We start from the raw sequence: 26,311 nt of genomic DNA on the forward strand, positions 1-26,311 counted from the left end.
CGAAAATTTTCCCCAAAAATTTTTCAAAAATTTTTGCCGAAAATTTTACTAAAAAATCTTTTCGAAAATTGGCATCGCTGGCTTTCCATACTTTGTGATTTGGGCACCGCTGGCTTTCCATACTTTGTGATTTGGACACCGCTGGCTTTCCATACTTTGTAATTTTGGCACCGCTGGCCTTCCATACTTTGTGATTTTGGCACCGCTGGCCTTCCATACTTTTCCCTAAAAGTTTTTCGAAAATTTTCCCCAAGAATTTTTCGAAAATTTTACCTAAAAATTTTCCGAAAAGTTTACCCAAAAATTCTTCAAATATTTTCATGAAAAATTTTTCGAATATTTTCACCGAAAATTTTACCCAAAACTTTTTCGAAAATTTTCACCAAAAATTATACGGAAATTTTCACGGAAAATTTTCCCCAAAAATACTTTGAAGATTTTCACGGAAAATTTTCCCAAAAAATTTTTCGAAAATTTCCAGAAATGGCTGGATTAAATGCTAGAGTTAAGCCCACTTTCACTATCAAAGCAGGGATTAGCTTAGGGGTCCCATGACTAAATGTTTTTGGGGACTATCTATCTTTTATCCTTTTCTTGTTTCAGTCATTGGACTGTGGTCATCCTGGGGCTCTCTCTTTAAGGGTTTATTACATATACATTAGCAATAAGTAGATATCAGTTATTAGGGGTCAGTTACAGTGACCTGGTAAACTTGAAATGCCAGTAGTGATGGTCATTATAATAGAGGACAGCTGATCTGTTGATGTCAGTGTTGGATGGTCAAGAAATATAATGACCAGCTGAATGGTAAAAATACAATTTTCATTCTGATATTTTGTTTATTATATTGTCTATTTTGCTGTGGTAGTAAAGGTCAGACGAATAAATATTACTAAAGCATTGCTTTACAGTCTGATGCCCGTCCTGTCATTAAAGACACTTACTTCACATGCTTGTAACTGAGACATTTTTCTTTCTTTTTCCATCTCTTCTGCAACAAAGAAAAACAGGAATTCTTCTGATTTTCATTTATGCATTACACTTTACCATTTCTCACTCTCTTTCTCCGTAATTGTGTGTGCAATTACACACACACACACAAAACATGTATGTATGAATGGATGGATGAATGGGTGAAAGAATGAATAAAATGTCAATTGCCTTAGTGTGTAGCATGTCTGCACAATTTATGGTGTGTCTGGATTATGATTCCAGTAGGCACTGAAAAACATTTTTGTCCAACCCATGCAAGCATGGAACATGATTATATGCATACATGTGTATATATATATATATATACACATACACACACACACACATATATATATATATACATAGGAGTGGCTGTGTGGTAAGTAGCTTGCTAACCAACCACATGGTTCCGGGTTGTCCCACTGCATGGCATCTTGGGCAAGTGTCTTCTGCTATAGCCCCGGGCCGACCAATGCCTTGTGAGTGGATTTGGTAGACGGAAACTGAAAGAAGCCTGTCGTATATATATATATATATATATGTATGTGTGTGTGTGTTTGTGTGTCCCCCTAGCATTGCTTGACAACCGATGGTGGTGTGTTTACATCCCCGTCACTTAGCGGTTCGGCAAAAGAGACCGATAGAATAAGTACTGGGCTTACAAAGAATAAGTCCCGGGGTCGATTTGCTCGACTAAAGGCGGTGCTCCAGCATGGCCGCAGTCAAATGACTGAAACAAGTAAAAGAGAAAGAAAGAGAAATACATATAAATACATAACAAAGACCATCCGATCGTGGCCGTTGCCAGCCTCCGTGCCGGTGGCACGTAAAAAGCACCATCCGAGCGTAGCCATTCACCAGCCTCATCTGGCACCTGTGTCGGTGGCACATAAAAAGCACTCACTACACTCACGGAGTGGTTGGCGTTAGGAAGGGCATCCAGTTGTAGAAACACCGCCAGATCTGACTGGCCTGGTGCAGCCTTCGGGCTTCCCAGACCCCAGTTGAACCGTCCAACCCATGCTAGCATGGAAAGCGGACGTTAAATGATGATGATGATGATGATGATATATATATATTAATTGCAAGTAAGCCTTCATCTTTACCTGCCATATTCTTTATATTTTATGACTGCAGCATTTCTTTCAAACAGTTGGGTGTAATTTGTGTTAGATTTGGCTGTTATTTTTAGCAGGCTGAGTGATCCCGTTGACTTGCCAGTCACAAAGCTGTACATAATTGTCATTTAGTTTGTCACACACACATCCGGAGACATGCACACAGACTCACATCATAACACATTCAAAGCCCTTACCAGTTGTCTTCCTTCCATCATCAGTGAGGCAGCATCAACAGGAAATACTCCTTTACTCTTTTACTTGTTTCAGTCATTTGACTGCGGCCATGCTGGAGCACCGCCTTTAATCGTGCAACTCGACCCCGGGACTTATTCTTTTGTAAGCCCAGTACTTATTCTATCGGTCTCTTTTGCCGAACCGCTAAGTTACGGGGACAAACACAGACACGCATATATATATATATACGACAGGCTTCTTTCAGTTTCCGTCTACCAAATCCAGTCACAAGGCTTTGGTCGGCCCGAGGCTATAGTAGAAGACACTTGCCCAAGGTGCCACGCAGTGGGAATGAACCCAGAACCATGTGGCTGGTAAGCAAGCTACTTACCACACAGCCACTCCTGCGCCTATACTGTAGAGAAACACTTCTCTGCCTCCTTCCACTGCTGCTCCTGTTCTTGTAGTGTATCCCATTGCATTGTTCTGCCTCTGGACTCGGGAAAAGAGACAATCAACATAATTATCCTTCTAACCAAACCAGAGACGGAGGGAAAACTTTTCTCCTGGAACTGAATCAAGACTTGAAGTCTGCTTCCACAGCGATGTCCTGATAAATTGTTTTTTAACGTGGCAAATGAAAGACATGCTTTGACACGGCAATAGAACTAGTTAGCTAACAAGATATGTTTCTTTATTAGCCACACAGGGCTGCACACAGACAGAACAAATTACAAGGTAGAGCTTTTCTTTTGGAGGTAAAAAAAAGGGGGTTGGTTTTTGATCAAAGGGGATCGTAAAAGGAAAGAAAGAGGACAAAAAAGGGGGGGGGAGGGAAAAAATTTATCAATAGGGATCGTAATCACAGAAATGTCAATATGAAGTGTAAAGGGGAGGACAGGTGAGGTTTACCTGTGGAAAGAAAAGCCTACGGAAAAGACCACGGTAACCTCGGTCAATGAAGTCACATGTTATATTTCTTTTTTTTTTTTTTTGCAAATAAGCAACTCTCTGTATTAATTTTTACGGTTCATAGAATCATAGTCAAGGTGGTTTCATCATTCATACGTGCCATCCTTGCTACATTCACCCATCTTTTTTTAAAACATTCACTAGACAAAACTTGCCTCTCTACTCTCACTTTCCTCTTCAAGTGATAGGATAGATAACTATATGAATAGGTATATAGACAGATAGATACATAAAGAGGGAGAGAGAGAGAAGGAGTTGTGACATTTAAGTGACAGTATTAACCTAAATAACACCAAAGTTATACAGGAATATGGTGCCAGAGTTAAACAGAGACAAAGGGGAGTGTAAGACAAGATGTTTTTTTAAGTAAAAAAACAAGATGAAATTTTAAAACAAATTATTTTTTATATATAATGTAAAGGATTTCTCGATTGAGTATTTTATTATAAAGTCAGTAGTTAGACATGGTCAATTAATAATAAATTATAATAGATAACCTAATGGTTAATGAATAAAAAAAAAGTTGGTTAAACAATATCAGCTTTCAGGCAGTCAAAAATAAAACTGATGAAATTATAACAAAACACACACACATATACATAGATTCATATACAAACACACACAGATCTCTCTATATATGCGAGTCTGCCAGCATGGAAAACGAATGTTAAAGGATGATGATAATGCTAATTTTATATATATATATATATATATATATATATACATACATATACACATATACATAAATATGCTATATATATATATATATATATACACACATACATAAATATGCTATCATCATCATCATCATCATCATCGTTTAGCGTCCGTTTTCCATGCTAGCATGGGTTGGGTTGGACGATATATATATATATATATATCGCCATGTTGATTTGCTAGCCTCTGCATGCATTTTTTTTCTCTCCGTGTTTCTTTTCTGTGTATCTTTCTGTCGAAGAGCGTAGGCTCGAAACGTAAAAGACTTGTCTTATTTATATTCCTGAGTGGAATCCCCAATGGGGGTTTTATAAGCCTTAAAAATTCACTGATACTGCTTAGAAGCATAGTGTTGTGGATAATGGCGCTGGTTAATGCAGTGCAGTCACTAAGAGACTCTGAGTTCAATCCTAGCCAAGGCACTAAAGTGAATTATATGAAACTTGAAGAAGGCTATAGTGCATACAACTGGATAATGGCGCTGGTTAATGCAGTGCAGTTACCAGGAGGCTCTGAGTTCAGTCCTAGCCAAGGCACTAAAGTGAAATATATGAAACTTGAAGAAGGCTATAGTGCATACAACTGGATAATGGCGCTGGTTAATGCAGTGCAGTTACCAGGAGGCTCTGAGTTCAGTCCTAGCCAAGGCACTAAAGTGAAATATATGAAACTTGAAGAAGGCTATAGTGCATACAACTGGATAATGGCGCTGGTTAATGCAGTGCAGTTACCAGGAGGCTCTGAGTTCAGTCCTAGCCAAGGCACTAAAGTAAAATATATGAAACTTGAAGAAGGCTATAGTGCATACAACTGGATAATGGCGCTGGTTAATGCAGTGCAGTTACCAGGAGGATCTGAGTTCAGTCCTAGCCAAGGCACTAAAGTGAAATATATGAAACTTGAAGAAGGCTATAGTGCATACAACTGGATAATGGCGCTGGTTAATGCAGTGCAGTAACCAGGAAGCTCTGAGTTCAGTCCCAGTCAAGGTACAAAAGTGAATCACATGAAACCCGAAGAAGGCTGGAGTGCGTGCAACTGGAATGTAGTGGAAGCAACAATTAAGATGAAGACACCACTTTGATTAGAATATAATATAAAATTCCCAATCGTAGAAATATAAACAACCTCAGCCAAAGTCCTAAAGCGAATCACAAGACACCCGAGGAAAGCTGGAGTGTATACAGCTGAAACGTAGTGAAAAGCAACAATCAAGACAAAGATACCAGTCTGCCTAATCTTTATATATAAAAGTAAGGTTGTCTGTCTGTCTCCTACGATTTAGATTCCTAGCTACTCCCACATTTTGCGGTGCAGTTTAACCAAAAGCGGGTATCTTATAGTCGTGATTCATATCGAGCCCTTCTGGGTATTAGCGCGTGTCTACGATGAGGCTACGATTTAAAAAAAAATTTACCATAATTTTTTCCCATTTTAATGCATTTTTTTGCTATTATATAAGGGAAGTAACTCTCTAAAAATGTATTATTAAATCTCAGAACGTAAAAAGCTACAGTAACATCCCCCACCTTTGTGGTTAGCCATATTGAGATGGCTATTATACTTTACTTCTCTAAAAATACTTATATAGTTATTTCCCTTACAAACCCGAGTAACGCTGGGCGATACTGCTAGTACATAATATAAAATTCCTCATCTCAGAAATACAGAATTGTATGAACGGTATTGATTCAGAGGAAGAAGTAGATGGGAGTTGTGGAGATGCAAAAACTATAACTAACATCATGGCAACTACAACAGCCACGATGGACAACCAAAACTGTTCCACAATCACAACTTGACAGGGATATTTACCATTCTGATACACTGATATTTGACAGATGTTCTTTGTTGTAAACCAACTTCAAATGTTTTTTTTTCCCCTTTGTATGAGAATTCAGCTGTAATATGTTGACAATGCTGACATCTTTCTCCCCCATTCTCATTTTTTACCTATTGAAATATTTTGATAAAGTGTAACTTGATAAGGATCCATGTTGGCACGAGTCAGACAGAATCTGTTAAAGGAATTTTATACAGCCAGATGTCCTTTCCGACACCAACTTCCGCCTGTTTCCACGGTAATATTTCTCCATGGTAGAAATGAATAACATCATCACTTGTATGATGACTCATTTACAATCATCAAATGCTATCACAACAAGGGTACGCACTAACACACACGGGATGGGCTTCTTCCAGTTTCCACCTCCTAAATCTATTCACAAAACTGTGGTTGGCTTGGGATATAGTAAAAAAAAAAACCTTGCCCAAGATGTAGCAGAGGGGGATTCAACCCAAGACGATATGGTAGAGAAGCAAACTCCTCAACCACACAGCCAGACCAGCACTTGAACTAAATGGACAAAAAAAATTGAATTAAAATAAAATAGATAGGCGTAGGAGTGGCTGTGTGGTAAGTAGCTTGCTTACCAACCACATGGTTCCGGGTTCAGTCCTACCTTGGGCAAGTGTCTTCTACTATAGCATTGGACCGACCAAAGCCTTGTGAGTGGATTTGGTAGACGGAAACTGAAAGAAGCCTGTTGTATATATGTATATATATATATATATATGTATGTGTATGTATATGTTTGTGTGTCTGTGTTTGTCTCCTAAACATCGCTCGACAACCGATGCTGGTGTGTTTACGTCCCCGTAACTTAGCGGATTGGCAAAAGAGACTGATAGAATAAGTACAAGGCTTACAAAGAATAAGTCCCGGGGTCGATTTGCTCGACTAAAGGTGGTGCTCCAGCATGGCTGCAGTCAAATGACTGAAACAAGTAAAAGAGTAAAAAATATAAAAAAACATACAGTAATGCTAATGAGATCAGCAGTGATGTAATATAAGTTTATATCCATCGTCTGAAGATAAAAACAACCAGTTTTAGGGCAGAATTTTGGGAGAAGTTGAAAAATTTGTGAAATATAAGTTTTAGATAAACAAGGGATTTTTGCCACTTTCCATACTATGGAGACAGAACTGTTTTAAAGAATATCAACTGCAATAAATGGTCTTTATACAATAGTAAGTTCAATATGTTTTAGAAAGAAAACACTAGAGTTCCTTGCAAAGAATGTAGGTCTTGTAAACAAGACAATAGACAACCTCACTTCTTCTTTGCCCTTCATTTTGAAAATGGTTTTGGAATATTATGCTGCTTCTCAGAGAAGTGCAATGATTTGCAGCTGGCTATACCAAAATACAGACCACAGAGACTTTGGGGAGATAGAGAAATGGTCTTTGGTATTTCATAATAAAATTTTCCACGTTTCAATAATAATTACAAACATAAAATATCAGACTTTCTTTGGAACGTGCGCAAGAATTGGCTTTGGTCGTGTTTTGAACAGCAATTTTGTTTTTATGAGGGCCTCCACTCCATATTCGGTTGCTCTCTTTGCTGAGTCATCATCCGTCTCTTCACTTGTTTCAAGATGGCGCCGAGTCAAAACAGCAAAAGGTTTCTCAAGTTGCATCTTTTTTCCGTAGAGGATATGGTGGCCAATGATAAGAACAGGTTGTTCCTGAAAACAGAGATCAAATCTATTTAGTAATTGATTATTGAGATGTCATCTCTCTCTCTTTCCCTTCCCCTCTTTCATTCTCCTGTTTACTGTATCACCATCTGTCACCATCACTATTTCTGCCGTTTTGCACCACCAGACATCCCCTGCTCAGTCCTGGGCCCCATTCATTCTTACACAATTTTCTAACCTATTTCTATTGTTTTCCAGCTCCATCCAATCACAGTCTTTCTTACAAAATGAGACTAGTCCTTTGGCTCCTCTTCAGCAAGAAACCCTTTCTCATGCTTGACCCCTACCTATATTTATCACCTCCCAGCATAAAGTTGCTCTCATGAGATTCACAGTTTTAACCCTTTCGTTACCAACCCGGCTGAAACCGGCTCTGGCTCTGTAGTACAAATGTCTTGTTTTCATGTGTTGAATTAAAATCTTCTACCAAACCTTAGTCACAATTTATGTTCCTAACACTAGCTGAATGATCACTAAGTTATTTTACTAAATTCTTTGTTATATTTAAAGTAATTGAAAGAAACACAGAACATCTCAAAATAAATACAGTAATGAAAGTGTTAAAATTGCAGGGTGACATCACCTGAGCTGCTGGCGTGAAAAAAAAGCACCCAGTACACACTGTACAATTGTTGATATTAGGGAGAACATCCATCTGTAGAAATCATGCCAAAGCAGACACTGGAGCATGGGGCAGGACCTCTCAGCTGAGTGAGTTAGTGGAACCAAGATTGTCCATGCCAGTGGCATGTAAAAAGCACCTCTCAAGAGTTGGGCCTCATGGAGGCTATGACAAATAACGAAGACCCTCGGCAATATGTCGTGCTTGAGGAAAGGACCCATCAGGCGACGTGAAATTGGTGTGGTAGATACTTATTTCTTTATTACCCACAAGGGGCTAAACACAGAGGGGACAAACAAGGACAGACAGACGGATTAAGTCGATTACATCGACCCCAGTGCGTAACTGGTACTTAATTTATCGACCCTGAAAGGATGAAAGGCAAAGTTGACCTTGGCGGAATTTGAACTCAGAACGTAACGCAGACGAAATACCGCTAAGCATTTCGCCTGGCGTGCTAAAGTCTCTGCCAGCTCGCCGCCGGTGTGGTAGATACTAATGTCATGTAGCTAGTACCCATGCCGGTGGCATATCAAAGCACCCGGTACGTTCAGGTTGTTGGCATCAGGAAGGACATCCGGCTTTAGAAACCATGCCAAAACAAGACAATTAGGGCCTAGTGCCAGGTCTTGTCAAACCATCCAACTCATGCCAGCATGGAAAATGGATCTTAAATGATGAAGATGAGGAGGATGATGGTAATAATGATGATGATGATATAAAATGAATGAAAGCTCTTACTTTAGTTGTGAAATGTAAATCTCCAATAAATTTACCCTCTAATGGCACAGGGTATCGCATTTCAAGATCTCCTTGGAGTTCTATGATTGTCCACTCAGGACAGGATTGACCCAATGACCTGTAGCAAATTGAAAAAAAAAAAAAAAAAATTATAAAAACATAAAAGTTGTTATTTTGAAATCGATAAATTAGAAAAAGGTGCGGGTGGAAGGGAAGTTAAGGCAATAATTAGCATAGGCGCAGGAGTGGCTGTGTGGTAAGTAGCTTGCTAACCAACCACATGGTTCCGGGTTCAGTCTCACTACGTGGCATCTTGGGCAAGTGTCTTCTGCTATAGCCCCGGGCCGACCAATGCCTTGTGAGTGGATTTGGTAGACGGAAACTGAAAGAAGCCTGTCGTATATATGTATATATATATATATATGTATATATATATATATATGTATATATATATATATGTGTGTGTGTGTGTGTGTGCGTTTGTGTTTGTCTACCTAGCATTGCTTGACAACCGATGCTGGTGTGTTTACGTCCCCGTCACTTAGCGGTTCGGCAAAAGAGACCGATAGGATAAATACTGGGCTTACAAAGTCCCGGGGTCGATTTGCTCGACTAAAGGCAGTGCCCCAGCATGGCCGCAGTCAAATGACTGAAACAAGTAAAAAGAGAAAAAGAGATAGTGTAAGAAATTAATAATTACATATTAATGAATTTTCACTAATAATAATAATAACAACAAGAGCACTCAGAGAGCACAAACCTCTGCCAAGGCAACACCAATATCCTCTCAACGATTAGCCAGAGATGATTTTTAAAATAGGAATATCTGAAATAAACTCGACTGCTCTCACAAACGAGAATACTAAAAATGAAACCAACTGATCTCAAAAATTAAGAGAAAAAACAGGAGAAATAATCCAGAATCCTTGCCCACCTGTGCGAAAGTGGTACGAGAGCAACAAATTAAGTGGAACAGCTAAGTGAACTGGGCCATAGCAAACATATCTATTTACATTACAACTTAAATGTGAACACAGCAGATATGTAGGATATATGGAAATGGAAATCAAAAATGTCAAGTAGGAATGACAGCTCCATCTGCTACCAGCACCCTGGGTCATTAACTATTAGCCTGGTGCTGCTGAACCAAGTTTTACAGTGAAAATTCTGTCTCGGCAATATAAAATTCAGCATGAGAGACATTAGACTGTTAATTAAAACCAATTATATGGTGTGACAATTACCATATTGTCCAGTTCACAGGGGTTCTGTTGTTAAAATCTATCTGCAATAAACTGGTTATATTGCTATAATACATAAAATATAATTTTTTTTTTTTTACGATTCCTAATATGGTAATGCTTTGATATATAAGTTAATTTATTTCCAGAGATCACTCATAAAGCGAAAACTCTTAAAGCAGAGCATAATTTCCGATAGCAGCAATCATTCCCAGAAAAATATTTCCATTAGTAGCAATTGTGCATAGAAAAATATTATATCTATAAAATTTGATACTTGTAAATATATGGCAATAAAACAACAGTAAAATGTAAAGAATATTTTATGTAAAGTGAAAAGAATGTCAAGATCATTTATAATAAATATTATTATAATCGTTTTCTGAATCGCTTTCACTCACATTAGACTCGCACACACTATCACTTGTAGATGCAGTCACCGATTCACAAGCATTTGTAGACAGACTTGTAGATTTCTTCTTAAAAAGACAAGTCTAGAGTTGTTTGCTTAGAAGAAGCTTTTTTTGCTCTCTATAAATTTCTTGGTAACACACAGAAGCATTTGTTATGATAGTTAAAAACTTCTGCACCTGGTTCAAAATTTGGATCATGTGCTTGAAAAATAAAACTCATAAACCCGGGTTCTCGTAAAGTGAGGTATTACTGTATTTAATTATAAAAATATAGTAGGGTTTTTTAAACATCAAATGGCCATGAGGGTCCATCTGAGTAAAATAGGAATCAAAGGGGTCCACAAGTAAAAAAAAAACAGTCAAGAACCATCAGTATGTATGTAGCTTGCTTACCAACCACATGGTTCCAGGTTGAGTCCCACTGCGTAGCATCTTGGGCAAGTGTCTTCCACTATAGCCTCAGGCTGACCAAAGCCTTGTGAGTGGATTTGGTAGAATGAAACTGAAAGAAGCCAGTCATATATATATATATATATATATGTATATATCGGTTGGCCATGCTGGAGCACTGCCTTTAGTCGAGCAAATCAACCCCAGGTCTTATTCTTTGTAAGCCTAGTACTTATTCTATCAGTCTCTTTTGCCGAACCGCTAAATTACAGGGACGTAAACACACCACCATCGGTTCTCAAACGATGTTGGGGGCACAAACACAGACACACAAACATACACACACACACACACACACAAACATATACACACACACACACACACACACACACACACACACATATATATATATATATACATACACATATACGACAGGCTTCTTTCAGTTTCTGCCTACCAAATCCACTCACCATGTGGTTCGTAAGCAAGCTACTTACCACACAGTCACTCCTATGCCTATAGAATACAAATTTCTTAACAACACAGCCAATTCTGTACTTATACAATTCTATACAAAAAATGCTTAGCAGAATTTTGTGTGACTGAAAAGTTCTAAGTTCAAATTCCTCCGAGGTCAACTTTGCCTTTCATCCTTGATAAAATAAGTACAATTTGAGCACTAGGGTTCATGTAATCAACTTGCCCTCCCCCTAAATAGCTGGCCTTGTGCTAAAATTTGAAACCAATATTTCTATACAGGTGAACTGGCAGAATTGTTAGCATGCTGGACAAAATACTCAGCAGCATTTCTTCTAGCTTTTTGTTCCAAGTTCTGCCAAGGATGCCTTTCCTTTCCATCCCTTCACAGTCAGTAAAAGAAGTACCCGTTGAGCACCGGAGTTGATGTAATTGACTAGACCACACCCCAGCAAAAAACCTCAGGCTTTGTATCTAGAGTAAAATAAATCTCTCTATATATAAAGCTGAAGTTGTCTGTGTGTGGCAGGTTTGGTAGCCTTCAACTAACACTATCTCCTCCGACACCCTGCGGCACAAGTTGACCAAAATTGAAAGTATGATAGAAGAAGGCTTGCTATTCATTCCATACAAGAAAAATTCAAATCGGACCATGTTAACACCAAATTATTTACATCAAAAAGGCGCTTTTTTCTATGAAAATCCCTATTTTTTACGATTTTTTTTACTGCTGTGTCGCCATTTTTCAGTGTATTTCAACCAGAAAAATGTACACTTAAAGAGAATAACAAGCTACATAAAGCAAAATTTTTACTTTTCAAAAATTCCAATTCTAAAGGGTCGAAACAAACCTGAGCAACGCCGGGCAGTACTGCTAGTAAATAGATAAAATAAAAGACAATTTCTGTATGGGTATAAGTGTAAGAGTGGTATAGCTGTTGACCTATATTAGACTGTGACGGTACAATGTCATTGACCTATAAAGGTTAGATAATATCATATATTCTATTTCTGCACCAAAAACAGGTTCTGGAGACACAAAATATACCTCAGAGATAAATTACATTCACAGTTTCATTTGCGTAATACATGCGCGCACGCACATACACACACACGCTCTATCTATCTATCTATCTAACTTATCTATCTATACAAACACACTCATATATATATATATATATATATATATATATACATATACACATATACATATATACACACATATACATACATATATATGTATACACACACATATACATATATGCATACACACACATATACATATATGCATACACACATTCATATATGCACACACACATACATATATGCACACACTCATATACATATATGCATACACACACATATAAACATACATATATAGATTTATGTACATTCCTTTATGTACACTGATTTGTTCTGCTTTTTTACGTTTAACCCTACAGTCTCTTATGTGGTGGTTTAATAAAGTATGTGATTGAGTATTATCTGGTAATTGATATTTGATTTACATGTATTTCTCCATTTTCTGATCTTGTATATATATATATATATATATATATATATATATATATACATACATACATACACTATTTTATTGAAGCTGAAAAAAATAATAGTGTCTTAATCTACTTTTGTTATTCAAGTAGCTCTTCTTCACCTTGTTTAGTACCTATGTACTCACATGTATTTATGTGTGTGTACATCTATCTACATACATTTATTGATTAATATTTAACGAAAGTGACTCAGGGGTCAAGAGTTTCGTACAGTAGCACTTAACAAACTTCGAAGCACTATGTGTGTGTGTGTGTGTATATACCCATATATAAACTCATAATATACACTCCTGTTTTGAGTTTTATTTTTCCTGTTTGCACCACCAAACCTACACACACAACGAGCTTCTCTCAGTTTCCATTTACCAAATCCACTCATAAGGCTTTGGCTGGTCTGTGGTTATAGTAGAAGCTACTTGCCAAAGTACCAGGGATTGAACTCAGAACCGTGTGGCTGGGAAACAAACCTCTTACCACACAGCCAACACTCTATACCAGCTGCCATCACATCAACCCTTTAGTATTTAAATCAACCATGTCCAGCTCAGATGTTCAACCTGCTCAATGTCCAATCTGGCTAAATTCAACCTCTCACACCTACCCTGCAATGCCGCTGTCAAAATAAACAATCACGTCATGAAAATCTTGAAGCTGTGAGATAACATTCTTTTATTCTTTTATTTGTTTCAGTCATGTGACTGTGGCCATGCTGGAGCACTGCCTTTAGTGGAACAAATTGACCCCAGGACTTATTCTTTGTAAGCTTAGTACTTATTCTATTGGTCTCTTTTACTGAACCGCTAAGTTACGGGGATGTAAACACACAAACATTGGTTGTCAGGTAATAGTGGGGTAACAAATGCAGACACACAAACATATACATACATATACTCTTTTACTTGTTTCAGTCATTTGGCTGCGGCCATGCTGGAGCACCGCCTTTAGTCAAGCACATCGACCCCAGGACTTATTCTTTGTAAGCCCAGTACTTATTCTATCGGTCTCTTTTGCCGAACTGTTAAGTTATGGGGACGTAGACACACCAGCATCGGTTGTCAAGCGATGTTAGGGGACAAACACACACACACAAACATATACACACTTATACATACATATATATGACGGGCTTCCTTCGGTTTCTGCCTACCAAATCCATTCACAAGGCTTTATTCGGCCCGAGGCGATAGAAGACACTTGCCCAAGGTGCCACACAGTGTGACTGAACCCAGAACCATGTGGTTGGTAAGCAAGCTACTTACCACACAACCACTCTTGATGGGCTTCTTCCAGTTTCCATTTACCAAATCCACTCACAAGGCTTTGGTTGGCCTGAGGCCGTAGAAGAAGACACTTGCCTAAGGTGCCATGCAGTGGGACTGAACCCGGAACTATGTGGTTGGTAAGCAAGCAACTTACCACACAGCCACTGATGATTAATTCAAAACAATGTGAAGAAATAAGCATTACAGCTGTCAGAGTAATTCTGAATGCTAAAAGGTTAAACCTATTTTGTACATACTTTTACAACACCATCACCTGGTACCCCCTCTCTTTCTCTCACCTCAAGAATGATAAAATCTTACCTGTTTCACCATTGCACTAAAATGGTTGTCCTCAGAGAGAATGATAACAGTGTAATATTAATTGGAATTCCTTAGCTAACTTTATCAAGATTGTTAATACTTACTTGGCTAATATATTTAAATATATTCATTGAATCATTTTTTTATTCTTTTGTTACTCTGTTGCACTCTTTCAAATATTTTCTGTTGAAGTACATTGCCTTCGTTTAAATTAAATTATGAAAATAACAAAGAGTTTATTGAAATAACTAATTAAGCTGGCCTTGGGCTAAAATTTGAAACCAATATTTCTATGGGCGCAGGAGTGGCTGTGGGTTCAGTCCCACTGTGTTGCACCTTGGGCAAGTGTCTTCTACTATGGCCTTGGGCCGACCAAAGCCTTGTGAGTGGATTTGGTAGACGGAAACTGAAAGAAGCTTGTCATATATATATATATATGCGTGTGTGTGTTTGTGTGTCTGTGTTTGTCCCCCTAGCATTGCTTGACAACCAATGCTAGTGTGTTTATGTCCCCGTTACTTAGCAGTTTGGCAAAAGAGGCCGATAGAATAAGTGCTAGGCTTATCATCATCATCGTTTAACGTCCGCTTTCCATGCTAGCATGGGTTGGACGGTTCAACTGGGGTCTGGGGAGCCCGAAGGCTGCACCAGGTCAGTCAGATCTGGCAGTGTTTCTACAGCTGGATGCCCTTCCTAACAAAAGAATAAGTCCAGGGGTCGAGTTGCTCGATTAAAAAGGTGGTGTTCCAGCATGGCTGCAGTCAAATGACTGAAACAAGTAAAAGAGAAAGAGAGAAAAGAGAGAGGTGAACTGGCGAAATTGTTAGCACGCTAGACAAAATTCTCAGCAGCGTATATATTTAGGTTGTAACATTGCAAATTAATCACCCATATTTTTTTTTTATTAGTCTCAGGTCAAAGCTGTGGCCATGCTGGGGCACCACCATTTTGCTACACTGTTATTATTGAGAGCCTTCTCTAATATGTGGTATTTGGTGAATAAGGAAGTTTGATGTCTATACCTTCATTCTCACCTCCTGCTGTGAGGTAGGTTCATCTGGGACTCTCGACAGGAAGAGATCCAGTTTTGATTTGAAAACGCCTACATTCACTTTGTGTAGGTCTCTCAGGTTCTTTGGGAGAATATTAAAAAGCTGTGGGCCTCTGAAACCCGTTTTGATGCCACCCCACTGGCTACGCCATGCAGTCCAACATTCTCCTTGATCAGAAAGTAGTCCACCACAGAGTTACTCATTTACAGCTATGCGGACTGGAGCAACAGGATATGAAGTGTTTTGCTGAAGAGCACAATGTGTTGCTCAGTCTGAGAATTGAACTATCTGGCAATTGTAAGCGCAACACCCTAACCACCAGGCCACACACACACAGGTGTGTGTGTGTCTCTTTGTTTTGACATCATGCAATGGTTGTAAATGAGCATCGCCCTCATGCAAGAGACATCGATTCCAGTTTTAGTTGAAGAACATGTCTGGCCATGGGAAAATTGATGATGATGATGATGACGAAGCAAGAAAATGTTATCAAAAGTAATCGCAGGCAGATGAGTGACCATGTTGACTTGTTAACCTGCCTCGAAAACAATTCTTGTATTCTAAACCGAAAGAAGGAAAATGATAAAAAAAAAAAAAAGGACGAAAGAAAGAAATAAGGATTAGTTGAAGTCCTGCAACATCGCCAGGACAAACTGGGAAGAACTGGTGACAGACCTTTTAAGGGTGGAGACAATCACTTCATCGGGGAACCGAACGTTTTTGAAAAAGAAAGAACGGAATATTTTGGAGAAAAATAATGGGATCTTTTCGGTTTGAATGGCAGTTTTTTCTAGCGGTGTCATATGAAATTTTTACCCATAATTATGACCCTAGTATCGATCTATTGCATTTCAATCTGTTTTAGGGTTAGGGGAAGGGTATATTTTTTTTCTTCACAAATGTAAATAAACCCAATCTGTTTCTTACACGAGGTACATATTCATACGGCACAGAATGCTTTTTACCTCAATAGACGTCATTGATTGGTTGAAATTGAAGAAATTGAAGAAAAAAAACAACAAATATCTTACAAACTATAGAATTTTCTCAAAAAAGCCAAGAGAAAATTATGTTTTATAAACACATTCTACCAGTATATGAAGTTTAAAAGTGTTTAGTTAACTAGAAATTATGTTAAAAACTGCCGTTCAAACCGAAAAGATCCAAATAATGAATGAAAGAAAAGTGCTGCAAACTTTAGACACCCCAAAAACTCATTATGTCACAACTTGGCAGTGTAGAAAAAATTCTACGGCATCAAGGCGCTGAGACTATCATCTTCGCCAGCGACGAAAGGCCACAATGACGGCTTGCATCTGTGCAGCGCTTGTAATCGAGACAATTGAATTTTTAGTTATTAAAGTAGGGCAGTGGCGGTGGAGGTAGACCATTTGAACTAATTTTAGAGGAACAGAAGCAAGCAAGCAACATCTGGAGGTGGAGAGACACAGACAGACTTATATTTGATTTTATCGTCATAAAGTCTAAAACAGCAGATAGTATCCAGTCACGGGAAGAACTTGGAAGGTAAATAACAAAATTATTAAGTCATAGTTGTCGATCGCAATTCCATTCACTTACATAATAATAAGATGCATTTTCATGTAAATCGATTTGCCGTACTTGACTGCTGCCTTGTTTAATTAACCCCGAAAAGATGAAAGGCAGAGTTTACCTGGGCGGGATTCGAACCCGGAATGTAAACAGCCACAACTAAATACCACGAGGTACACTAATGATAGAAAAAAATCCCTCAGTCTGTCAGTATTTGAGATTTAAAGAACAAATATTAAAACAAGTGCCCTCTCTCTCAACTAGCACACACACACACACATCATATATATATATATATACACATACACACACGGACTCGGCGCAGTCAATGCAGCGATCAATTACAAAGCAGTGTAACATAAAATGTCCCTGTAATTGAAAATCCAAATGATAAATGATTCGCTTGGATTTCTTCACACATGAAGAAAGGTGTGGAACGAGCGTAACCTTACGGAAGTCATGTGGTTAAAAATAATTCTATATTCCGTTTTTACACATCCTTGGACTATATGTTCTCTCTCTATATATATAATTTACTTAATTAACGTTATATTTAAACTAATAATTAAAATAACGTCGCTATTGTTATTGTTTTTTTTTTCTCACACAGTTTACATTGATAGAAATGTAATACAAAAAGTTGTTCAACCGTGTGTCAGAATTGATCCCGCACACTTACAATGGAAAATGTTGCTATTATTCTTCCATTTTTTTTTTTATATATCATCCAGACTTATATATCTATCATTACATTATGCAAGGCGGCGAGCTGGCAGAAACGTTAGCACGTCGGGCGAAATGCTTTGTGGTATTTCGTCCGCCGCTGTGTTCTGAGTTCAAATTCAGCCGAGGTCGAGTTTGCCTTTCATCCTTTTAGGGTCGATTAAACAAGTACCAGTTACGCACTGGAGTCGATATAATCGACTTAATCAATCCGTTCGTCTGTCCTTGTTTGCCCTCTCTGTGTTTAGCTCCTTGTAGGTAGTAAAGAAATAGGTATTTCGCCCGTCGTTCTGAGTTCAAATTTCGCCAAGGTCGACTTTGCCTTTCATCCTTTCGGGGTCGATAGATTAAGTACTAGTTACGCACTGGAGTCGATGTAATCGACTTAATCCGTTTGCCTGTCCTTGTTTGTCCCCTCTATGTTTAGCCCCTTGTGGGTAGTAAAGAAATATATATCTAGCATTACATTATGCAATGTGTTCTTCCCACTTCTAAAAGACGTTGGATAGTGGTTCTGAACCAGGGTCCATATAAAATTTTGTTGTTGAAATTTACGCGCAATAAATACACAAAATATATTAACAAATTTTTTTTACAATTCCTAATAATATTTAATTATAAAAATAAGGATTTTAAAAGATGAGGGTTTACCCAAGTACAATAGGAATCAAATGGGTAAGTTTGAAGGAGATTTAGCTGTTTTTTCTCGCAGATCGAGCGACCATATACAGATTCCTGGTTTCATTTTTGGGGATATTTGAAGTGACAGAGCAACTTTCCATAATTTTTAAGTCATGGATTTTTTTCATAAAACTTTAAAAATCTCCAATTACGTGGTAATTACTTATGAGCTATTACTATAGCTAAGCGAGTTTAATTAGCGAATCAACTTAATTGAATACAACCTCAAACGCTGCCGAGGGCACTTATTCGTTCCGAAGATCACGAAGAAGAAAGGCAAGCCCTCATCAGCTGCTATGTAAACGATGGACTGGCGCACTTGGAGGTTAATCATATGGTGTCCTGACTGACTCTTTCCTCACACTCCTGCACCATCGATACCACAAAAATTTAGTATTATTCCCATCAAGTATTCTAGTTATAATTAGAAGAATGGTAAACAATTAATAATCAGGGATATTAAATAGTGGGTACTACTTGAGAACAGTGGTCCCGGTGCGCGCACTCGCGCTAGCTAGTCATGACTAGTCGATCCTACAACGACTACCTAGCAAAGTAAATAAAACACAAAGTAAGGATCGACTAGTCATGACTAGCGAGTGCGCGCACCGGGACCACTGTTCTCAAGTAGTACCTAAATAGTGTATAATAAATTACTGTTTCCTTCGACTTGTTACTTTCGTCAAATGAGTGTGTGTTTATTCAGATTTGTTGAACGGATGAAAGACAATGTCACAAACTCACTCATGACGTCATAGACTTTTACCGAAAGATTACCAACTACTGTAATGGCATATTTAGAATATTTTACGAAATGCCTAGCTCTATGTCACGTTCTTAATTATATTGGACGTTTCTACTTCTTCATCGGTAGAACAATTACAGATTTATGAATATTCAAATATTTATCAACCAGCTTTGTTTGTTAACTAATTGCTTTTGAAACCATTGACGGCCCTTTGTGCTTTTGAAACCAACGACGGCCCCTTGGGAAAATGAAATCGTTCGATTTGCTAGAAATAGAAACCATATAGCCATCAAATGAATCCTAAACGCATTAAAGGTTGAGATGGATGAAGGGCAGGTGAGATCTGCGTAGCTAAATTGCTTTGGGCCACAGGTTTATTGAATTAGGGCTAGACTATTGTTAAACAATAACAAACTATCAAAACATGTTTGTTCCTGTCGCCGTGTTTGTTTCACAAAGTATCAATGTCTAAGATCGCCTCGACACTTTTAGGAGAGCGAGCAGAGTATTAGTAGACGATATCGACCCATAATTTAATTGCCAGTTGACTTTATCGGCCCGAGACGGGATGAACGAAAACAGCTGGAGCTATTTTGGAGATATTTTGACTGACGCTCCGACACTTCTGCCAATCTACATACATACCTACTTCACTCGTAGAAATAACAGCCAAATATCCATTATATTACGCTATTGTTTTAATCTTTTTAAAATAATGGATGAACACGTAAGCCAAATATAATCCAAGGCAATGCTATGAATGGGCCTCAACAAGTTTTGTCACTTAGACTACAAACAAGAAACCAGTGAAATATAATATAACAGGCAAATAAAGAATATGTATTAATTTACAATGTTTGAGTTTAAAATACTTACATTTTTATACATATTTGGACCATCTTCTTCTTCTTTTTTCAGCCTAAAATTGCGGGAGATCAATCACAGACACACATTTAATTAAGGCGGGTGTTGAAGCAACATACGCCGATTGGTTGTTTATTGTCACGTGGATATTGTCACGTGGTGACCCTATCAAGTTCATTGACAAACATTGAAGGTAAGTCGTAGTAAATGGTTTGTTTTACGAACTGTTTATCTTCTCCACGGAGAATATTTAAAAGAAAAAAACTATTGATCATTTACACTACCAGAACAGTGATCGCGATAGGATCCTTTGTCTCGGGCCCCGGCTTGCTCACTTACTTCAGATATCATCTGAAGAGCAAAATGGGGCTGGAAAAGAGGAACTTACCACGGGGTGTGTATGAGAAAAGATGGAAGGAAGTGGAAAAAAAGGTGGGTGTCAGAAACCCAGCTTAACTATGGAGGGAGGAGAGGAAACAAAAGCTGCGGGGCCTTATAAATTGCCGGGGTTTGAAACTTCGGTAAGATCAAAAGGTTATGAACTGTGATAAGATTCTATTGGTCACGTAAAGGATAATTTATAGACGAATTTTTTAATCCAAATGTTATGGAAAAATTTTTAAATCGAACCTCTTAATTATTTGTTTTGCATGTATGTTATGTATTTGTAATTCTATGTAAACGATTGTATAATCGTAATAAAGAAATTACTACCAGAACAGTGAGGTGGTAAGATCGGTAAAGATCAGCCGGTATATTTTGCATTAGTTAGATACTCTTTTTACATTCTTAGTTCAAATCTCGCCGAGGTTAACTTTTCCTTTCGGCCTTCCAGGGTCGATAAAGTAAAATTCAAGTCAAGAACTGAAATCGATTTAATCAATTAAACCCTCCCCTCCCATAATTTTTTTGTTTGTATTATGCCAATATTAGAGATCGATATTTAAATCTACATTTAATTTGATCTTTGTCATCGAATGTCTTGTTTCTGGTTATGTACAAAGCTGGGTTCGAACTCGGAACTTTATTTCTTAATTAATCGAAGTAAAACAATAACTTTCTTATTCTCTGTGGCACTGCCGCATGTATATTCTTATACTTGTTTCAGTCATTTGACTGCAGCCAAGCTGGAGCACCTTTTCCTGGTTCGAATCCAGGTGATCGAACATATTCAAACTTAGTGTAAATATTGATTTTCCACAGAAGCACATGGTAACACATTGAAGCGATGTCACAGCTGACTAAGCATTCACAATAATATATATTAGATATTTAATTATTTTAATTTAGCATTTGTTTTCCTGTCGATAATTATGATTAAAACTAACGGACTAGATGCTTTCTTTGCAATATCTGGTTCAATATTTGTTTGACTCTACTTCACTTTGTTTTTGACTTTCAATAACATGCCAGTAACACATTAAAAAAAAGGCATAAAGTTAATTTTATTACATATAGAGCACGTACGTATTTGCTATATGAATAATACAAAGCCACATTAAAAAACAATAGTCATGATTCTTCCATAATATAAGTTTTTTCAAAAGAAAGGCAAAGAAAAGAAAAAAGAGAAGAAACAAGAAAAAAAACATCAATGCAGCATCAAGAGTTTCAAATTGGTCCGGGCATCAGCTGATACCTCGGTAAGGCAACAACAGTGAGAAGAACTTCGCGGCGAAATGCTTAGCGGTATTTCGTCTGCGTTACGTTGTGAGTTCAAATTCCGCCGAGGTCGACTTTGCCTTTCATCCTTTCGGGGTCGATAAATTAAGTACCAGTTACGCACTGGGGTCGATGTAATCGACTTAATACCTATGTCTGTCCTTGCTTGTCCCCTCTATGTTTAGCCCCTAGTGGGTAATAAAGAAATAGGTTAGGGTAGCCCAGTCCCTCCAAACGCACATTATGTAACGCGTACATTCGGTCGATTTTTCCCGGCCTCACTTTGTTCACCGGTGATGGATTTCGTCTTTGATCCCTATTGATTCGATAAAATAGAGGAATATATTTTGTTTAAGACCTTTTATTTTAACGTAAAGGCATGCTTTCAGTTTACGATCACAAATCGAAAGTAGAAAAATTTGTAAGCAATTGGTATTTTTCAAACATGAAATCTATAGAAAAAAAACTTTAAAAAAAGTTTAAAACAAAATAATGGGTAGAGATGGGAGAAATTAAAAGCTTGAAAAGCAGTTTTTCTTTTCCTTTCTATCATTTTTTTGGTGGGAATGGTAATTTTGCCCGGCGTGCTAACGATTCTGCCAGCTCGCCGCCTTCGCAAACCGAATGAATACCATCATAGATATTGTACCGAAGTCTACAACACTATAATCAGAGAGAGGGGGGATTTTGTTTTAGAGGGAGGAGAGAGGGGAAGTTTGTGTAAAAGAGAGAGAGGAAGTTAGTGTATAAGAGAGACGGAGTTTGTGTAAGAGATGTAAGAGTTTGTGTGTGTGAGAGAGAGAGAAAGCAGTAGTTTTTGAAAGAACATGAACCCTGTACTCGGACTAAAGTCTCAACACAACAATCAACAGAAGATCCTCCCAATATAAAAGCACAACGTGCAGCACACTTTATAATTTCTAAGTTAGAAATAAGAACAAATAATTTGTGTATGTGTGTGTGGTGGTGGGGGAAGTAAGGTCAATTATATTGATCTGCAGCAGATCAATCGGTATTTCATCTGCCGTTATCTGGCAGAAACGTTAGCACTCCGGGTGAAATGCTTAGCAGTATTTCGTCTGCCGCAACGTTCTCAGTTCAAATTCCGCCGAGGTCAACTTTGCCTTTCATCCTTTTGGGGTCGATTAAATAAGTACCAGTTACGCACTGGAGTCGATATTATCGACTTAGTCCGTCTGTCTGTCCTTGTTTGTCCCCTCTGTGTTTAGCCCCTTGTGGGTAGTAAAGAAATAGGTATTTCATCTGCCGTTACTTTCTGAGTTCAAATTCCACTGAAGTCGACTTTGCCTTTCATTCTTTCAGGGTCGATAAGTTAAGTACCAGTTGCATACTGGGGTCGATCTAATCGACTGGCCCCCTCCCCTAAAAAATTTCACACCTTGTGCCTAGAGTAGTGAAGAAAACTCTGATGATTGAAACAAGTGAAAGATAGAAATTAAGGGAAGATGCTTTTATCCAAGTGAATCATCATCGTTTAACGTCCGTTTTCTATGCTGGCATGGGTTGGACGGTTCGAACCGGGGTCTGGGAAGCCAGAAGGCTGCACCAGGCTCCAGTCTGATCTGGCAGTGTTTCTACAGCTGGATGCCCTTCCTAATGCCAATCACTCCGTGAGTGTAGTGGGTGCTTTTTATGTGCCACCAGCACAGGGGCCAGAGGAGGCTGGCGAATGGCCACGATCGGTTGGTGCTTTTTATGAGTCACCGACACGGACACGTAAAAAGCACCAACCGATCGTGGCCGTTTGCCAGCCTCCTCTGACCCCTGAGAGGAACCACAGAAGTAAACTCTAACAAAGTAAATGGAAACACATTCTTGGACAGTCTTTTTGGGGTTGTTTTCTGTTTATGTTGCAATGTATTAATTAATAAAAATTGTTTTATTTTTCTCTTCCAGTAAATAAAAAAAAAATAAAGGATTAAAGAAGTAAAAATGGATTCAAAGTAAGTAAAAATATTTAAGTGACAACATTTTCTTTTTCCTCTCATACTTTATCATGAACATCAGTTTTATCTGTTGCATCTTAGATGATTGGGCACAGTTTTTCGGATGCTGATGGTTTGGCAGGGCTGTGTGGACATTTAACTTCTTGTGACAACTACATTTTGGTACTAGAAGCAGACACACACACACTCACGTACACTTACACACATATGCATACATGTGCACACAGATACACATATAGATATATATAGCTACATGGTTTCGGTTCAGTCCCACTGCGTGGAACTTTGGGCAGGTGTCTTCCACTATAGCCCCGAGTCGACCGAAGCTTTGTGATTGAATTCGGTAGGCGGAAGTTACTGCCGTGTGTGTATGTGTGCATGTAGGTGCTCAGTGCCTCTCTGAAAGAGAGAGAGATGTTACAGTTTATTTATTGAACAAGATTCTGTACTGGTGTCACGTATGAATCACTGGCACTGGTGCCACATAAAAAGATCCAGTGCACTCGGTAAAGTGGATGGCACTAGGAAGGACATCCAACTGTAGAAATCATGCTAAAGCAGGCAATTGCAGCCTGGTACAACTTTCCAGGTGGCCAGCACCTGTCAAACTGTCGAACCCATGCCAGCATAGAAAATGGACGTTAAAGGATGATGATGATGGCACAAGACCAGCAATTTTAGGGGAGGCGGAAGTCAATTACTTCGACCCCAGCATTCAACTGGTACTTATTTTATCGAAAGGCAAAGTCAGCTTCAGTGGAATTTGAACTCAGAACATTAAGATAGACAAAATGTTGTTAAGTATTTGGCCCAGTGAGCTAACAATCCTTCCAGCTTACGATCATCATCGTTATCATTTAATATCCATTTTCATGCTAGCATGGGTTGGACGGTTCGACCAAGTCTGGGAAGCCAGGAGGCTGCACCAGGCACCAGTCTGATCTGGCAGTGTTTCTACAGCTGGATGTCCTTCCTAACGCCAACCACTCCGAGAGTGTAGTGGGTGCTTTTTATGTGCCATTGGCACATATGTGTGCGTGCGTGTGTGTTTGTCCTCAACCACCACTTGACAAACCAATGTTGGTGTGTTTAGCAGTTTGATAAAAGGGACTGGTAGAATAAGTATTAGGTTTACCAAAAAAAATAAATATATAAGTACTGGGGGTTAATTCATTTGACTAAAAATTCTTCAGGGTGGTGCCACAGCTTGGTCACAGTCTAATATCTAAAACAAGAAAAAGGTAAAAGATACACACACACACACACATCAAATTTAATACGCATCCAAAAGAGCTACCAATAGTTTCATGCTATTGTGATTCTTGAACAGACATATTCATAAAATACGCTGTGTATCTTAAAGCAGTCTTTCAGGCCCTGTTTATGCACTATAAGGTATAAAACTGTTTATCACCATGTAACTGTTCATCGCTCTCTCTATAGCCTGCTTATTGCTGTATAACCGACTGCTTTGTTTTTGAATGTTTTAGCTCAACTGGTTTCATTTACAACCCAGAAATGACCAAACATGAGTGTTTTTGGATCCCTGACTTTACAGAACAGCCACAGCGAGTTATCCAGCCCTTTAAACGATGTAATGAACTAAACCTTATTGAAAGATGTCAACAACTTGATGTAAGAATTATCTGCTTTGTTACCTTATTTCTGTGGAAACACATGACTTTTGTTTTAATTAATTTAAAAAATAACTAGCAGTATCGGGTTTGTTTCGACCCTTTAGAATTATAATTTTTGAAAAGTAAAAATTTTGCATTATGTAGCTTGTTATTCTCTTTAAGTGAACATTTTTCTGGTTGAAATACACTGAAAAATGGCAACACAGCAGTCAAAAAATTGTAAAAATTAGGGATTTTCATAGAAAAAAAAGCATCTTTTTGATGTAAATAATTTTTGGTGTTAACATGGTCTGATTTGAATTTTTTCTTCTACAGAAAGAAGAGCAAGCCTTCTTCTATCATACTCTCAATTTTGGTCAACTTGTGCCGCAGGGTCTCGGAGGAGATAGTGTTAGTTGAAGGCTACCAAACCTGCCATACACAGACAACTTCAGCTTTATATATTTAGAGAGATAAAGAATTTTGTGAAATAGCTTTGTCATCATTAAGTTGGCATTTGAAAAATAAATAAATTGACATGAAATTTCGATGGCAGGTTTTGATTAAGATCAATTAAGAACTGGCAGTTAGGATTCACCATTTAGTATTTATTTGTGAAATTTATGCTTACCGTAAATCCTCGAGTTTAGTCCGCCCTTGAGTATAATACACAGGTGATTTTTAGGGAGCTGTACCTCTGAAAATCCTAAACCTTGTGTATAATACGCAACCCCTTCTCTAACTTGAGTCAAGGAGGTCTATATAACGTCCTTGGTTTGTAAAAATGTATACGGTAACGTCCTTTATTATTATTGTACATATAACATAATGCAAACGTGTAGCTTTTTTGTGCATTTTGTTTGCAGAAAATAAAGAAATAACAGTAATAACATTTAATAAATGTTGTTTACTGCAAGTTATG

The 26,311-nt window shown here is 38.1% G+C and overlaps 2 protein-coding genes across 4 annotated transcripts in view; one reads left to right on the forward strand and one right to left on the reverse strand.

Moving 5' to 3' along the window:
* Positions 1 to 6,838: 6,838 nt before the first annotated feature.
* Positions 6,839 to 20,265, reverse strand: LOC115221806 (chromosome transmission fidelity protein 8 homolog). Its single transcript, XM_029792040.2, has 3 exons — positions 20,157 to 20,265; positions 8,863 to 8,980; positions 6,839 to 7,487 (listed from the first exon to the last, which is right to left on the reverse strand). The coding sequence occupies exons 1-3, from the start codon at positions 20,177 to 20,179 to the stop codon at positions 7,260 to 7,262; spliced, it is 369 nt and encodes a 122-aa protein (XP_029647900.1). The 5' UTR covers positions 20,180 to 20,265; the 3' UTR covers positions 6,839 to 7,259.
* Positions 16,947 to 26,311, forward strand: part of LOC115221647 (histone deacetylase 6-like) — a 74,539-nt gene continuing 65,174 nt past the window's right edge. For 2 of the 3 annotated variants that reach the window (XM_029791849.2, XM_036511031.1), the window contains exons 1-3: positions 20,230 to 20,337; positions 23,724 to 23,770; positions 25,264 to 25,408. In XM_029791849.2, the coding sequence (XP_029647709.1) occupies positions 23,760 to 23,770; positions 25,264 to 25,408 (156 nt within the window). In that variant the 5' untranslated portion in view covers positions 20,230 to 20,337; positions 23,724 to 23,759. Of the gene's footprint in view, positions 17,102 to 20,229; positions 20,338 to 23,723; positions 23,771 to 25,263; positions 25,409 to 26,311 lie in introns of those variants that run through there. The other variant, XM_036511030.1, reaches the window with a different exon arrangement.

Source organism: Octopus sinensis, linkage group LG18 (genome assembly GCF_006345805.1).
Source record: "Octopus sinensis linkage group LG18, ASM634580v1, whole genome shotgun sequence".
Taxonomy (NCBI): Eukaryota; Metazoa; Mollusca; class Cephalopoda; order Octopoda; family Octopodidae; genus Octopus; species Octopus sinensis.

Excerpts from the sequence above, each read along its gene's own strand:
- LOC115221806 (XM_029792040.2), bottom strand. The coding sequence starts at position 20,179 with ATGGTCCAAATATGTATAAAAAT. Across the intron at positions 8,981-20,156 it reads GTCCAAATATGTATAAAAAT|GTCATTGGGTCAATCCTGTC; the intron begins GTAAGTATTTTA and ends AATTTGCTACAG. Across the intron at positions 7,488-8,862 it reads ATTTACATTTCACAACTAAA|GAACAACCTGTTCTTATCAT; the intron begins GTAAGAGCTTTC and ends CTCTGTTTTCAG.